Source organism: Mirounga angustirostris, unplaced genomic scaffold (assembly GCF_029215605.1).
Source record: "Mirounga angustirostris isolate CCGP_5_RB_7025 unplaced genomic scaffold, mMirAng1.0.hap1 SCAF_3, whole genome shotgun sequence".
Classification (NCBI taxonomy): domain Eukaryota; kingdom Metazoa; phylum Chordata; class Mammalia; order Carnivora; family Phocidae; genus Mirounga; species Mirounga angustirostris.
In genome coordinates this window covers 103,066,851-103,080,990 of record NW_026991711.1, presented here as the reverse complement: position 1 = coordinate 103,080,990, position 14,140 = coordinate 103,066,851, and the positions used below count along the sequence as shown (strand labels likewise).

Below are 14,140 nucleotides of genomic sequence, written 5' to 3'. Positions count from 1 at the left end.
AGGCCAGAAGTAAGTATTCCCTTTTGGGAGGCCCCAAGTGGGGCTCCAGGGCAAAAGAAGAATAAAAGAGCTACTGGGGGTTGGTTCCACTGTAAGCTTAGGGAAAAAGATTCTTAAAAATGTTTTTACATTGCAAAGCCCAGCTCACCAGTGGAGGAAGGCAGACAGCTTTTTAGGTACTCTCTTGGGATCCATAAGTGAGAAAGCAGACTAAATGGGGAGATGAGGTCTAGGGGAAAGATCTGAACCCTAATTTTAACCTTGAAAAGCTACGTGAGACCAAGAGTGGGGCATATCATGAGCCCAGATCCTAAAGGACATTGAATGCCTAGAATCCTTTTTGAAAAAGGACTCATTCAGAGAATAAAAACTACAGCTGACCCTTGAACAACATGGGTGTGAACTGTGTGGGCCCACCTAGACACGGATTTTTTACAGTACAGCATTATAAATGTATGTTCTCTTCCTTATGATTTTCTTAACATTCTCTTTCCTCTAACTAACTTTATTATAAGAATACAATATATATGATACATATAATATACAAAATATGTGTTAATCGACTGTTACTGGTAAGGCTTCTGGTCAACAGTAGGCTAGTAGCAGTTCAGTTTTTGCAGAATTGAAAATTATACATGGATTTTCAACTGTGCAGGGGGTTGGCAACCTTTAATACCCACACTGTTCAAGGGTCAACTGTAATTGGAAATTACTCGTATCTTATTTTCTAAGATACAAAATTTCACACCAACTGAGATTTTGAGTAAGGCCATATTCTGGAAGAAGATACCTGTTACCAAATAAAGATTACTGATCTTTAGGCCTGGCCACCTGGCAGATGGTGGAAAAATGGCCAGCCCCAAGGTGACCTGCAGAAAATGTGAAGAGAGAGGAAGAAAAACTGCATCCTTTTACAGGTGACAACTCCCTCAGATTAGACCTTTGGATAATCATTTGCAAAAGCAGTGAGAAAAGTTTCCAAAGCCTATTTTACAGTATCAGGAAATCCCTATTTCTGCACAAGAAACAGATGCGCTTTCCTTATGTGGCACTAATACATGCTGGAAGCTCCACCACACCCCAGAGGTGTCTGGTGCTTCCCTCCTGGGGATAAGTCATGACTTACACTCTACAAATCAGGCTTGGAAATTTTCTCCTCCTACATTTTAATAACCTATTCATCTACCTTTACTACAACTCAAGACAAGACATAAATTTACCTGTGCAGCAAACTGTCTTGCTTCTTCTAGAGGAGCATCAGAAGGGAACTGATTTGTAAAGGACGAACCATCAGGAAGACGAAATTGAATTCTTGCAACAGTGCTATGAAAAAAGAAGATTAAAATCAGCATCTTTACTTCTACATATTCTCAAACAATATCATTAAAAGAGAAAATGAAGTGAAAATGTGCAAAATAAAAATGGGATTTTTCCCACAATGTGAGACCTCTTCATTTATTATTTTTTAGTAACAGCTTTATTGAGATATAATTTACGTAACATAAAATTCACCTTTTTATTTATTTTTTAAAGATTTTTAAGTAATCTCTACATCTGAGTTGGGGCTCGAACTCACAACCCCGAGATCAAGAGTTGCACACTCCACCAACTGAATTTTAATTCACCCTTTTAAAGCATACAATTAGGGGCGCCTGGGTGACTCAGTTGGTTAGGCGTCTTCCTTTGGCTCAGGTCATGATCCTGGGATCCTGGCTCGAGTCCCACACTGGGCTACCTACTTAGCAGGGGCCCTGCTTCTCCCTCTCCTCCTCAGTCATGCTCTCTCCCGCTGTCTGTCTCTCTCAAATAAATAAAATCTTCTAAAAAAAATAGCTTTATTTTTTTTACTAAATACAATTTACTGGTTTTTATTATAGTCATAGTTGTGCAACCATCCCCACTATTTAATTCCAACAAAACATTCTCATCACCCCAAAAAGAAACCCTGAACCCATCAGCAATTGCTCCCTACTCCTCCCTCATCTAGCCCTTTGGCAAGCACTTATCTACTTTCTGCCTCTAAGAATTTGCCCATTTCAGACAAATTCCATTATATGGAATAGTAGAATGTGTGACTTTTTGGTAACTGGCTTTCATGTAACATTATGTTCTCAAAGTTCATCCACGTTGTAGCCATGTGTCAGGACTTCATTCCTTTTAATTACTGAATAATATTTATAATCCCATCAGCGGTGTAGGAGAGTTTCAAAGTGGCCACATTCTTGCCAAGATTTGTTGTTGCTTTTTTAAGCTTAGGCATCCTGAAGGGTATTAAACAGTATCTCACTGTGGTTTTGATTTAATTTTCCTAATGACTAATAATGTTGAGTATCTTTTTATGTGGCTTACTGATCATTTGTAGATCTTCTCTGGAGAAATGTCTATTTAAATCCTTTTCCTATATTTAAAAACTGGGTTGTTTGCTTTTTACTGTTAAGTTATTAAAAACTCCTTTTTGTATTCTAGATACAAGTCTCTCATCAGCTATATGGCCTGCAAATATTTTCTCCAATTCTGGGGGCTAGCTTTTCACTTTATTGATGATGTCCCTTGAAACACAAAATTTTTAATTTTGATGAAGTCCAACTTATCTATTGCTTTCTTTTGTTCCTCGTGCTTTTGGCGTCATGTCTAAGAATCACTGCCTTTTCCAACAACACAAGATTTTCTCATTTTTTTCCTAAGAGTTTATACCTGAAGAAAGGGTTCAAATTCATTCTTTTGGATGTGTCCAAGCACCATTTGTGAAAGAGCCCTTTCTTTCCCCCACTGAATGACCCTGGTACCATTTTCAAAAATCAATCGATCATAAATGCATGAGTTTCTTTCCTTTTTTTCTAAAGATTTTATTATTTTAATTTTTTATTTAAATTCAATTTAGTTAACATATAGTATATTATTAGTTTCAGAGGTAGAATTTAATGATTCATCAGTTGCATAAAACACCCAGTGCTCATTACATCAAGTGACCTCCTTAATCCATCACCCAATTACCCCATCCCCCCATCCACCGCCCCTCCAGCAACCCTCAGTTTGCTCCCTATAGTTAAGAGTCTCTTATGGTTTTGCTTTCCTCTTTTTATTTTTCCTTTCCTTCCCCTATGTTTATCTGCTTTGTTTCTTAAATTCCACATATGAGTGAAATCATATGGTATTTGTCTTTCTCTGACTGATTTCGCTTAGCATAATACTCTCTAGTTCCATCCATGTTGTTGCAAATGGCAAGATTTCATTCTTTTTGATGGCTGAGTAATATTCCATTGCATACAGACACCACATTTTCTTTATCCATTCTCCTGTTCATGGACATCTGGGCTCCTTCCATAGTTTGGCTACTGTGGACATTGCTGCTATAAACATTGGGGAAATGCATGCGTTTATTTCTGGAGACTCAATTCTATTACAGTGATCCATACATTCATCCTTATGCCAATACCACATTGTCCGGGTTACTATAGCTTTGTTTTAAAATTAAAAAAATCTGAGTGTCCCAACTTTGTTCTTTTTCCAGATAATTTTGACTATTCTGGGTCCCTTGCATTTCCATATGAATTTTTATGCAAAAATTTTGGCAAAAAAAAAATCACCTGGGATTTTAATAGGGATTTTGTTGAATCTACAGATCAGTTTGGGGAATACAGCCATTTTTTGCCCCTTTTTCATCTCTCAAGCCCCTTTTGTACTGCCATCTTAACAATATTAAGTCCTCTGATCTATAAACACAGAATATCTTTCCATGTATTTATGTCTGCTTTAATTCTTTAAAAAATGTTTTCTAGTTCTCAGTATGCGAGACTTACACTTTCATTAAATATATTAAGTATTTTATTACTTTTGGATAACAGTTTTTAAAAAGTAGTTTTTAAAAAGTAGTTTTTAATCATGCTGTAAGCTCTGTACTTTGTTGGTTGGTACTGCTTACAGAGGGTTTATATAAACACTGTCTCTCTTTGACTTCATCTTTCTGCTCCCTACATCCTTTGCTTATTCTCTCATATTCTGTTCCCCTTCCTCCACTAGTACCTATGCAACAAAAAGGGAAGGAAGTATTTATTTCCTCAAACTGTATCAACTTAATAAGGACTCAGAAATCATGATTATAAAACAAACGTGGTAAAAATTGAAAAAACAAAATAAAAAGTAGTTTTTCTGGGGTGTCTGGCTGGTTCAGTTGGTGAAGCATGCAACTCCTGATCTTGGGCTTGTGAGTTTGAGCGCCAAAATGGGCATGGAGATTACTTAAAAATAAAATCTTTAAAAAAATAAAAAAGGTACTTTTTCTGATTACAAAAGTAATGCTCATTAATTTTCCAATACAGAAAAGTACAGGACTGCCTGGGTGGCTCAGTTGGTTAAGCATCTGTCTTTGGCTCAGGTCATGATCTCAGGGTCCTGGGATCGAGCCCTGCATTGGGCTCCCTGCTCAGTGTGGAGTCTGCTTCTCCCTCTCCCTCTGCCCCTACCTGTCCCCTTCATGTGTGTATGCTTGTGCTCTTTCTCTTTCAAATAAAGAAAATCTTAAAAAAAAAAAAAAGAAAAGTACAGAAAAGAAAATATTAACCATAATCCAACTAGGATGTACTGGAAATCTGTATTTTTCTCTTTACAACATATTTTTGTTTTGGGAACTGTCTTATCCCTGCCACCTGTCATTCATTCTGTTATGATTATCAGTAACATTTCCCTGACCTCCTCACCACAGAAGTGAGCATGTGAACTCCCCCAAGCAGGGAGCCAATTTAAGCAGACACAGGGATTGAGCTGAAGGTGGCCGCATCAGCCAAATAAGGCCAATCAGAATTCTCCCTACTTAACTTAATGATATAGGACTTGAGAAAGAGTTTTTCCTCTCTGGGATCAGGAGCTCAAAATCCTGAATGTGCCAAGAAGCCCTGGGTTCACCATCATCATAAAAGTTTCTTTCAGAATGAAGCTAAAACAAAAAAAAAACCCCAGGAGATTAAAAAGAGGGAGAGAAAATGTTATCTTTTAAATCCCTGTATCTAGCTATACCTAATCAAATCCATCAATGGAAATCCCAACTGCAAAGCCAATGGATTCCCTCTTTTGCTTAATCTTATTTGACCTGAGATTCTCACAACTAAAGAATCCTAATACATGTAAGATAACCACTATAATCATTTCAATGTATGTGTTTTCTGTCTTTTGAAAATAGATTTCTTGAGCCTTCTTTTAGAAGTGACTTATTTTGTACTGTTACACTGCACACTCACATTCAATGACAAATATCACTGGCAACTGCCACACTGGTCATTACATCCTCCTGGAACTACTTACTATAGCCACAGCACACAATAGTGTTAAAAAGCAACTCACAACTGCTGTTCTCCTCAGCGGCTATGTACGCACAGATAACTTAGCAGGAAATAAAGTACCTTCTTTCTCTTGCAGAAGACTCCCTTTTGACTTCCATTTCTGCCTGTTTGGCCAGCAAAGCAGCAGCTTTAGCAGCCTCTACTTCTTCTTTTGTCTTTGCAAAACGAGCAGCTCTCTCTGCACGGTCCTTTAAAACAGGTATTAGACACTAATTATCTTTCACTGCTAGAATGATCTATTCACGTATTTCTAAACAGAAGGAACAAACACAAATGTATATGCGGTATTTTTTTTTAATTTTATTTTGTTATGTTAGTCACCATATAATACAGCACTAGGTTTTGATGTAGTGATCCACGATTCACTGTTTTCGTGTAACACCCAGTGCTCCATGCAGTACGTGCCCTCCTTAATAACCATCACTGGGCTAACCCATCCCCCCACCCCCCTCCCCTCTAAAACCCTCAGTTTGTTTCTCAGAGTCCATAGTCTCTCATGGTTCATCTCTCCCTCTGATTTCCCCCCTTCATTTTTCCCTTCCTTCTCCTAATGTCCTCCATGCTATTCCTTATGTTCCACAAATAAGTGAAACCATATGATAATTGACTTTCTCTGCTTCACTTATTTCACTTAGCATAATCTCCTGCAGTCCCATCCATGTTGATGTAAAAGTTGGGTATTCATCCTTTCTGATGGCTGAGTAATATTCCATTGTATATATGAACCACATCTTCTTTATCCATTCATCTGTTGAAGGGCATCTCGGCTCTTTCCACAGTTTGGCTATTGTGCACATTGCTGCTATTAACACTGGGGTGCATATGGCCCTTCTTTTCACTACATCTGTGTCTTTGGGGTAAATACCCAGTAGTGCAATTGCTGGGTCATAGGGTAGCTCTAGCATATGAGATTTCTTAAAGCCATCTGTAAACTTTATCACTCTGGATCTGGTATTTTTTAGTTTTATGAACTATCAGAGACCAGCGAAGTTGTTTATTAAACAAACAAGGACTTGATTTTGGTCACTACTGTATCGCCAGAGCCTAGAAAAAGATCTGACACACAGTAGGTAATCAACAAATATTTGTTGCATAAACAAATGAACAATATTATTAAGTAGACATGGCTTTCGTATGTATTATAACTACTTAATTCTAAAAGCAGTTGTTGCGGGGCACCTGGGTGGCTCAGTCGGTTGGGCACCTGCCTTCAGCTCAACTCATGATCCCAGGGCCCTGGGATCGAGCCCCACATCGGGCTCTCTGCTCAGCGGAGAGCCTGCTTCTCCCTCTGCCTGCCACTCTGCCTATCTGTGCTCTCTATCTCTCAGTCAAATAAATTTTAAAAATCTTTTAAAATAAATAAATAAATAAAAGCAGTTGTTGCAAAACCATCTTAACCTACTTGATGTCTATATCTTTTGAATGTCCCAGAAAAGAACAGTTGTGACTACAGGAGAATGCTACATAACCAGTTCTAAGCTTCTTTTTTAGGGATTTTTTTTTTTAAAGAAAGGCAGACTGCCACATGCAGCACCTCATTTGGATGTGTCTGAGTCTTGGAAGCCTAACTACGTTCTTCTACAAATGGACCTTGGGAGCTTGTTTAGAGGTTCTAGCAGGGGAGCGCAGCTTCAGAAAGGACACACATGGAGCAGCGATGGAGGAAGGGGACACACACCTAGCCAGCCAGATTATCTGAATCAACCCTGGCAATCAAATAGCATGACAGATGTGGCAGCCAGATCGCCCTCACATCCCTAGGGAATTTTTGAAAACTACATTTGACTACTGATAAAATTCATAACATAGAGAAAAATTACTTTGAAAAAAATCATCTCAATTTTAATCTTTTATCAAGTTTTTGTTTTAATTTCAATATAATTAACATAGTTATATTGGTTTCAGGTGTACAGTATAGTGACTCAACAACCCCATACATCACCTGGTGCTCATCCGACAAGTGCACTCCTTAATCCCCATCACCTATTTCACCCGTCCCCCCGACCACCTTCTCTCTGGTAACCAGCAGTTTGTTCTCTAGAGTTAAGAGTCTGTTTCTCGGTTTCTCTCTTTTTCCTTTGCTCATTTGTTTTGTTTCTTAAATTCCACATGTGAGTGAAATCCATATGGTATTTGTCTTTCTCTGATTGACTTATTTCACTTAGCATAATACTGTCTACCTCCATCCAAGTTGTTGCAAATGGCAAGATTTCATTCATTTTGGGCACCTGGGTGGCTCAGTCGGTTAAGCGACTGCCTTCGGCTCAGGTCATGATCCTGGAGTGCCTGGATCGAGTTCCGCATCGGGCTCCCTGCTCAGTGGGGAGTCTGCTTCTCCCTCTGACCCTCCCCTCTCTCATGTACTCCCTCTCTCTCACTCTCTCTCTCAAATAAAAATAAAAATCTTAAAAAAAAAAAAAAGATTTCATTCATTTTATGGCTGAATAATATTCCATTGTGTGTGTATATATATATATATATACATATATATATATACTACTTCTTCATCCAATCCCAATTTTTAATTTTTTTTTTTTTTTGTTAAAGGGGGTGAGGGCAGAGGGAAAGGGACAGAGAGAGTCTTAAGCAGGCTCCAAGCCCAGCATGGAGCCCAAAGTGTAGCTCGATCTCACAACCCTGAGATCATGACCTGAGCCGAAATTAAGAGTCAGCCACTTAAAGGACTGAGCCACCCGGGCATGCCCCCCAATTTTAACTATATTTTATGGTTTTTTGGAGGGGGAGAGGCCAGCTCAGAGCCCGACACAGGGCTTAATCTCACAACAGTGAGATCACGACCTGAGCCAAAATCAAGAGTTGGCCGGTAGCTATCCAATATACAATTTCTACTAAAAGGAAGCTGAAAATTGGTACTCTTTGAGTCACTAAAATCTAATATTTTTGTGTTCATGGCCTGGTAGTAAACCAAAACCACTGTGCATGGAAAACAATTGCACAAGAGTCAAGCATTAAAAATAAACTTACTACTCACCAACGCAATCTGCTGTTTTATACGTTCTCGAGCTGCCCTATCTTCTGCCTTTTCTCTGTTTCTTTCCTCTAACATTCTTTTTGTTAATTCTTCTTCTTGTTTTCTTTTATAATCCAACATTTCTTTTCCAGTTTTTCTCCTCTCAATTTCCTTCTTAATTTCTCTCTAAATTAAAGAGAGGGTAAGTCTTATGAGCCCAAAAGACAACTTAATAATCCACCTTAGGTATTATTTTATATGAGCTGGCTGTAGGGCACAGCTAAAGGAATAAAATAACTTTGTAAAATATAAGGGTCTAGAGAATTTATTAACAGTATGAGTTAAAGGTCAAGTGTCTATCAACTTACAAATCTTAGCATTTCTATTAAGCTTATGATATAATTTGTGATGTGATTTGAAAAAAGAATTACAGGTCTTTGGTTTGTAAAGTAAATGTTACCCTCTAAGGATACAAGGTAGTCATTTATTTGGCATAAAGAATTGATAACTTTCTGATACTACAACCTCAAAGAGATGATGTAGTTTAGGGGCACACGATGAGAAAAATGAATGGTGTACCACAATGTGGCAACACCAGAGGGAAAATTCAGCAAAATGTCTACAAATTTCTTTTGCATAAAAAGGAACTAAGAATTTCATCTGCATCAAAATAATACAATTTTAATTCAATTCCCTTTATTCTTAGTGTAAAAGACTCACTGCAGGGGTAAAAAAGATGATCAAACTTATTCCTAGCAATTTACAAAAAAGTATACACTATGATCCTACTAAGGAAGCCACGTAATTCCCTTCACTATGCTTCAACACTCAACTGTAACCAGAAAGCCATCCAAGGTCTGCCAAATTGAGCAGGGAATCAAACATTCCCTCACTTACTGGAAGAGTAAAATGATGATGTACGTGAACTTTACCTGTTCCTCCTCTTTCCTTTTCTCTTCTCTTCTTTCTTCGAGTTTTTTAGTGAGTCTGTATATAAAAAGTTAAAAAAAAAAAATACATTAATGGAGACACATCTTATTAATATAATAAACAAATGGGAGATTCCTTTCACTAAAAACAACTGGGAAATGAAGTAACAAACAAAAAAAGCTCCTGCAGGCAAAGGAGCAACTCATCCGCCTGGCCTCCGGCCCCAAGAGAAATCCATTATCAGTCAGTGGGAGCCTTTTAGAAGCCTAGTTCCACCTCCTACTTAACCATTAGTTTTCCTTTCCCCCACCGATATATCTGATACTGATTTAAAAACATACATACACATCTTCAAATAAGTACATAAATTAACGAGTTACAAATGCTACCGTCACACAGAAGTAAACAACAATATAGCACAAATGTTAAAAGTAAAAGCAAAAAACTGAAGGCTAGCATTTATAAAAATACCAAAACTGATTCCCAACTCTAAGAAGTTCATCAATTAAAAACAATTATGAAAGCAAACAGTAGTAATGGTTGCAAAACCTAGTGAATACATTAAAACCCACTATGAGTTTCGTGATATCTAATTACTTCAATTTTTAAAAATTAATGGTACTTTCTCAGAGGGATTTCAGTTACACAGTATAAGTGTTTCTTTAGCTCAGTTAAACAACCTGAACCAGAAATCAAGGGAGTGCTCAAAGAATGATGGGGACATACATCAAAGAACAGAAGAGCAAGAATGAAGAGGATGTCACTAGTCAAATCAACGGTAATGTGTGCACCAAAAAGAATGGTAAGAGAAGTGAACTGTAATGCAGAGGAAAAAAAGGATCCATAAAATGTCTTACTGCTGAGGGGAGTTATAAACTGGTACAACCACTCTGGAAAACTGTTTGGCAAGTGTTTATGACCCTTTCTGCTCCGTGGGAGGCCTGCTTCTCCCTCTCCCACTCCCCCTGCTTCTGTTCCCTCTCTCATTATCTCTCTCTGTCAAATAAATAAAATCTTAAAAAAAAAAAAAAGAATGAATCAGTCAAATAAAAGAATACTATACAGCAACAAGAGTATACCAATTATTGCCACAAGCAGCAGCACAAAAGAGCTGAAGCAAAGGAGAGCAGAGAGAGAACATGTGGTGATTCCATCATGAAGTTTATGAGCAGGCAAAACTCAGCTATGGTGTTAGATGCAGGACAGTGGTTATTTTGGGGAGGAAAGTACTCATTGTGAAGGGGTTCTCAGGCCCCTAGTGTTTGGAGTACACTGGTAATTTTCTATTTCTTGATCTGGGTGCTGGTGTCTAGTAAGTTTACTGAAAAAAAGGTAGGGGAAAGAAAGTAGGAAGAGGTGGATCAAAGCAGTTCTCTACAGAAGAATGCTAACTAAAAAATGTATAAGGTATAAAATTAGAAGGTATAAAACTAGAAAAAAAAAATCACCATTTTCAACTACCAATGAAATAACTGATCCAAGCAAAAATAATAGATGCCAGAACCACCGGGTAAAAGCTTTTGAAGAACAGCATATTCACTGTTTCAAAGAATCACCCTATAGATACTTATTAATTAGGGAAAAGGGCATATTTATAATCAAGAAATCCAACAGACACCATCTTAATTAATAATTAAACTTAACATCACCAATAATGCAAACATCTGATATCAGGTGCCTCCTAATGTGAGTAATGAGAAAGACAAACATTACCTACGTAATGTTCTCATACTTTAACCTGAACCTAGAATGATAAAACAGGAACCAAATCAAAGGACATTCCAGAAACCGGGATGCCTGGGTGGCTCAGTGGGTTAAGCATCTGCCTTCAGCTCAGGTCATGATCCCAGGCATCGGGCTCCCTGCTCAGTGGGGAGCCTGCTTCTCCTTCTGTGCCTGCCGCTCCCGCACTCTCTCTCTCTGACAAATAAAATCTTAAAAAAAAAAAAGGCATTCTAGAAACAATTAGCCTAGACACTTAAAGAATGTCCAAGTCATGAAACATAAAAACAAAAACAAACAAAACAAAGGAAATGTTTTGAATTAAAAGAGACTAAACTAAATTCAATGAATGATCCTTGAATGGATCCTATATCAGGGGAAAAAAAGTTATAAAGGACATTACTGAAATAACTGGGCAAATTTGAATGACTGCTTATCAGATAATCTTACTGTATCATGTATTTATAATCTGAGTGTGACAATGGGATTATACTAATATCTGAAAATGTCTTTAATTACATGCCACTTGCAGAATTCTCTTCTGAGAAAAACAGATGTTATTTTGTTCTAATCTAGTTGAAAAGCCCATTGCATCTTACTCAATGACATAACTATTGACTGTTTCATCACTCCTGCATCCAGGAATCCACTGCTAAATTGTGTTCATTGGCCTGAGGAATGGGGTAGGGCATGAATCAGTAGGCAGAGACTCCCAGGCCCCTTCCTAGGCTGTAGCCCCTGCTCCGAGCCCATAAAATCTCAGCCAATGTTTTTATTCTTAGGAGATACACACTGAAGTATTTAGGGTAAAATGAAAATGATGTCTGCAACTTTCAAATAAATTGGCAAAAAAAAAAAAAAAAAAGGTCATTATACTATTCTTTCAACTTTTTCAGGCTTGAAACCTTTCCCCAAAAAAAGGTTGGAATTGATGGTAGAATTAATTGATAATATATCTATTATCTTTCCCAGAGAATTCTGCCAATTTTTAAACATAATGACATAAAAACATAAGCAAAATTTAACTAAAGATTTATCTTTTCATGTGAGTCGCTAAAAGATTCAAATTTCAGGGCCACCTGACTGGATCAGTTGGTAGAGCATACAACTCTTGATCTCAGGGTCGTGAGTTCGAGCCCCACCGCTGGGCATAGACATTATTAAAAAAAAAAAAAAAAAAGATTCAAGTTTCACATCTTTTAGCTTTGAAAATAAAATTGTATACGTTTTAATTAATATTAAGAAAAATTGAGATCTCACAATTACAAATCATCAATCTGTTTCTTAAAAAATCAAGTTTACTTCCCTTTAAGACAGTTTTTTTTTCTTTTTTTTTAAGACTTTATTTATTTGACAGAGAGAGGGCACAAGCAAGGGGAGCAGCAGAGGGAGAGAGAGAAGCAAGCTCTCCGCTGAGCAGGGAGCCCAATGCAGGGCTTGATGCCAGGATCCTGAGATCACGACCCAAACCGAAGGCAGACGCTCAACCAACTGAGCCACCCAGGCGCCCCAGATTTTTTTCTTAATATGTATGGGATAGGATGAGTTTCTGAGCTGACATCAATTTGATGTAGTCACCTTTTCACCTAACAAAACTCCATCTCCTTGAAGCCAGATGAGAAAAAAGCCTAAGATCTAGTGGGAAGTACTTAGTTTTCCAGAAACTTGGTCTCTGGAAACACATGTTATGGCTTGAGAGGATGATGAGAATCCTATATTTAATAATCCAACCTGCCAAATTTTAAGGCTGAGTTTTTATTTTTTTATTATTACCATTTTTAAAGATTTTATTTATTTGACAGAGAGAGACACAGCGAGAGAGGAACACAAGCAAGGGGAGTGGGAGAGGGAGAAGCAGGCTTCCCTCCGAGCAGGGAGCCCGATGCGGGGCTCGATCCCAGGACCCCGGGATCATGACCTGAGCTGAAGGCAGACACTTAACGACTGAGCCACCTAGGCGCCCAAGGCTGAATTTTTAATCTGTAGGACAGAAATTTTAAAATATATTCAAAGTTAGAGAAAAATGTATATATATTTTGCTTCACACAGCTTAGTATTACAAAATTCTATAAGTATCAGATTACACCATAGGTATTTGATGTGTCACATTTATCTGGGCTGCGAAAAAGCACTGCAGCTCAGTTCTATGGGCCAGGGAAAACTAGCAGTACATTAGGGTTTCAGAACCGAATAACCTGCAGAAGATGGGTAAGTCGGGGCGCCTGGGTGGCTCAGTCGTTAAGCGTCTGCCTTCAGCTCAGGTCGTGATCCCCGGGTTCTGGGATCAAGTCCTACATCGGGCTCCCTGATCCGCAGGAAGCCTGCTTCTCCCTCTCCTACTCCCCCTGCTTGTGTTCCCCCTCTCACTATGTCTCTCTGTCAAATAAATAAAATCTTAAAAAAAAAAAAAAAAAGAAGATGGGTAAGTCAACGGCATAAAAGCACTACAGAGTCTATGACAAGGGATGATGGAGATGAAGGCCACCCGAAGGGTAAAATGATGAGCTAAGATGCCATTTGGGATAGGAATATTATATAGGCTATTTTTTTTAGTTGTCATTGTCAGTGAATCCAATTCCATAAAAGAAACAAAACTCCTAATAGGTTACAACTCAGATGAATAAAATACAGGACCACAGTGTAGGAAATAATCTATATTAGCACCTAGGCTTTACTGGTTAGCTGAGTCTGATAAATTAATCTCAACAACAATCTGAAATGCTTTTATGGTTTAATTATATGACCTGGATTTTTCAAAAGTTGTTTAAACAGAGAACAGTTACTTCCCAATGAAAACTGTTCCATTTGTAAGTATGCCAACATTTCATCCAATTTTAACACTAGTGTCCTTTTTTAAAAGGCCCTAGCCCACATACATTTCATGTAACGGGTTCTAACAGTATATGGTTTAAAAAAATATACATGTATGTATCTCCAAGAGTGCTTTGAAGTTTTTTTCAGTTTAAGGATCTCAAACAACTTGTAGACCCACTCTATCCTGATATGCGATTATAAAAGTAACAATGCTCAATGAAGACAGTTTGGCAACCTCAGAAGAAAGCAAAGAAAAAATCCCTTAATTTCCCTTTCATAGATATTAATATAAATGTTTTCTTCTATGTCTTAAACTGTCTTTATCTGACTCAATATACTATATATAACACATATACACCAGCGT

At 37.8% G+C, this 14,140-nt stretch overlaps 1 protein-coding gene across 4 annotated transcripts in view; it reads right to left on the bottom strand.

Moving 5' to 3' along the window:
- The window catches only part of UBXN4 (UBX domain protein 4), a 58,624-nt gene that overhangs the window by 12,945 nt on the left and 31,539 nt on the right, over positions 1 to 14,140 (bottom strand). For all 4 annotated transcript variants that reach the window (XM_064586456.1, XM_064586458.1, XM_064586457.1 and 1 more), the window contains 4 exons: positions 9,243 to 9,297; positions 8,332 to 8,496; positions 5,397 to 5,524; positions 1,221 to 1,323 (listed from right to left, as the gene is read on the bottom strand). In XM_064586456.1, the coding sequence (XP_064442526.1) occupies positions 1,221 to 1,323; positions 5,397 to 5,524; positions 8,332 to 8,496; positions 9,243 to 9,297 (451 nt within the window). The remainder of the gene's footprint in view (positions 1 to 1,220; positions 1,324 to 5,396; positions 5,525 to 8,331; positions 8,497 to 9,242; positions 9,298 to 14,140) is intronic.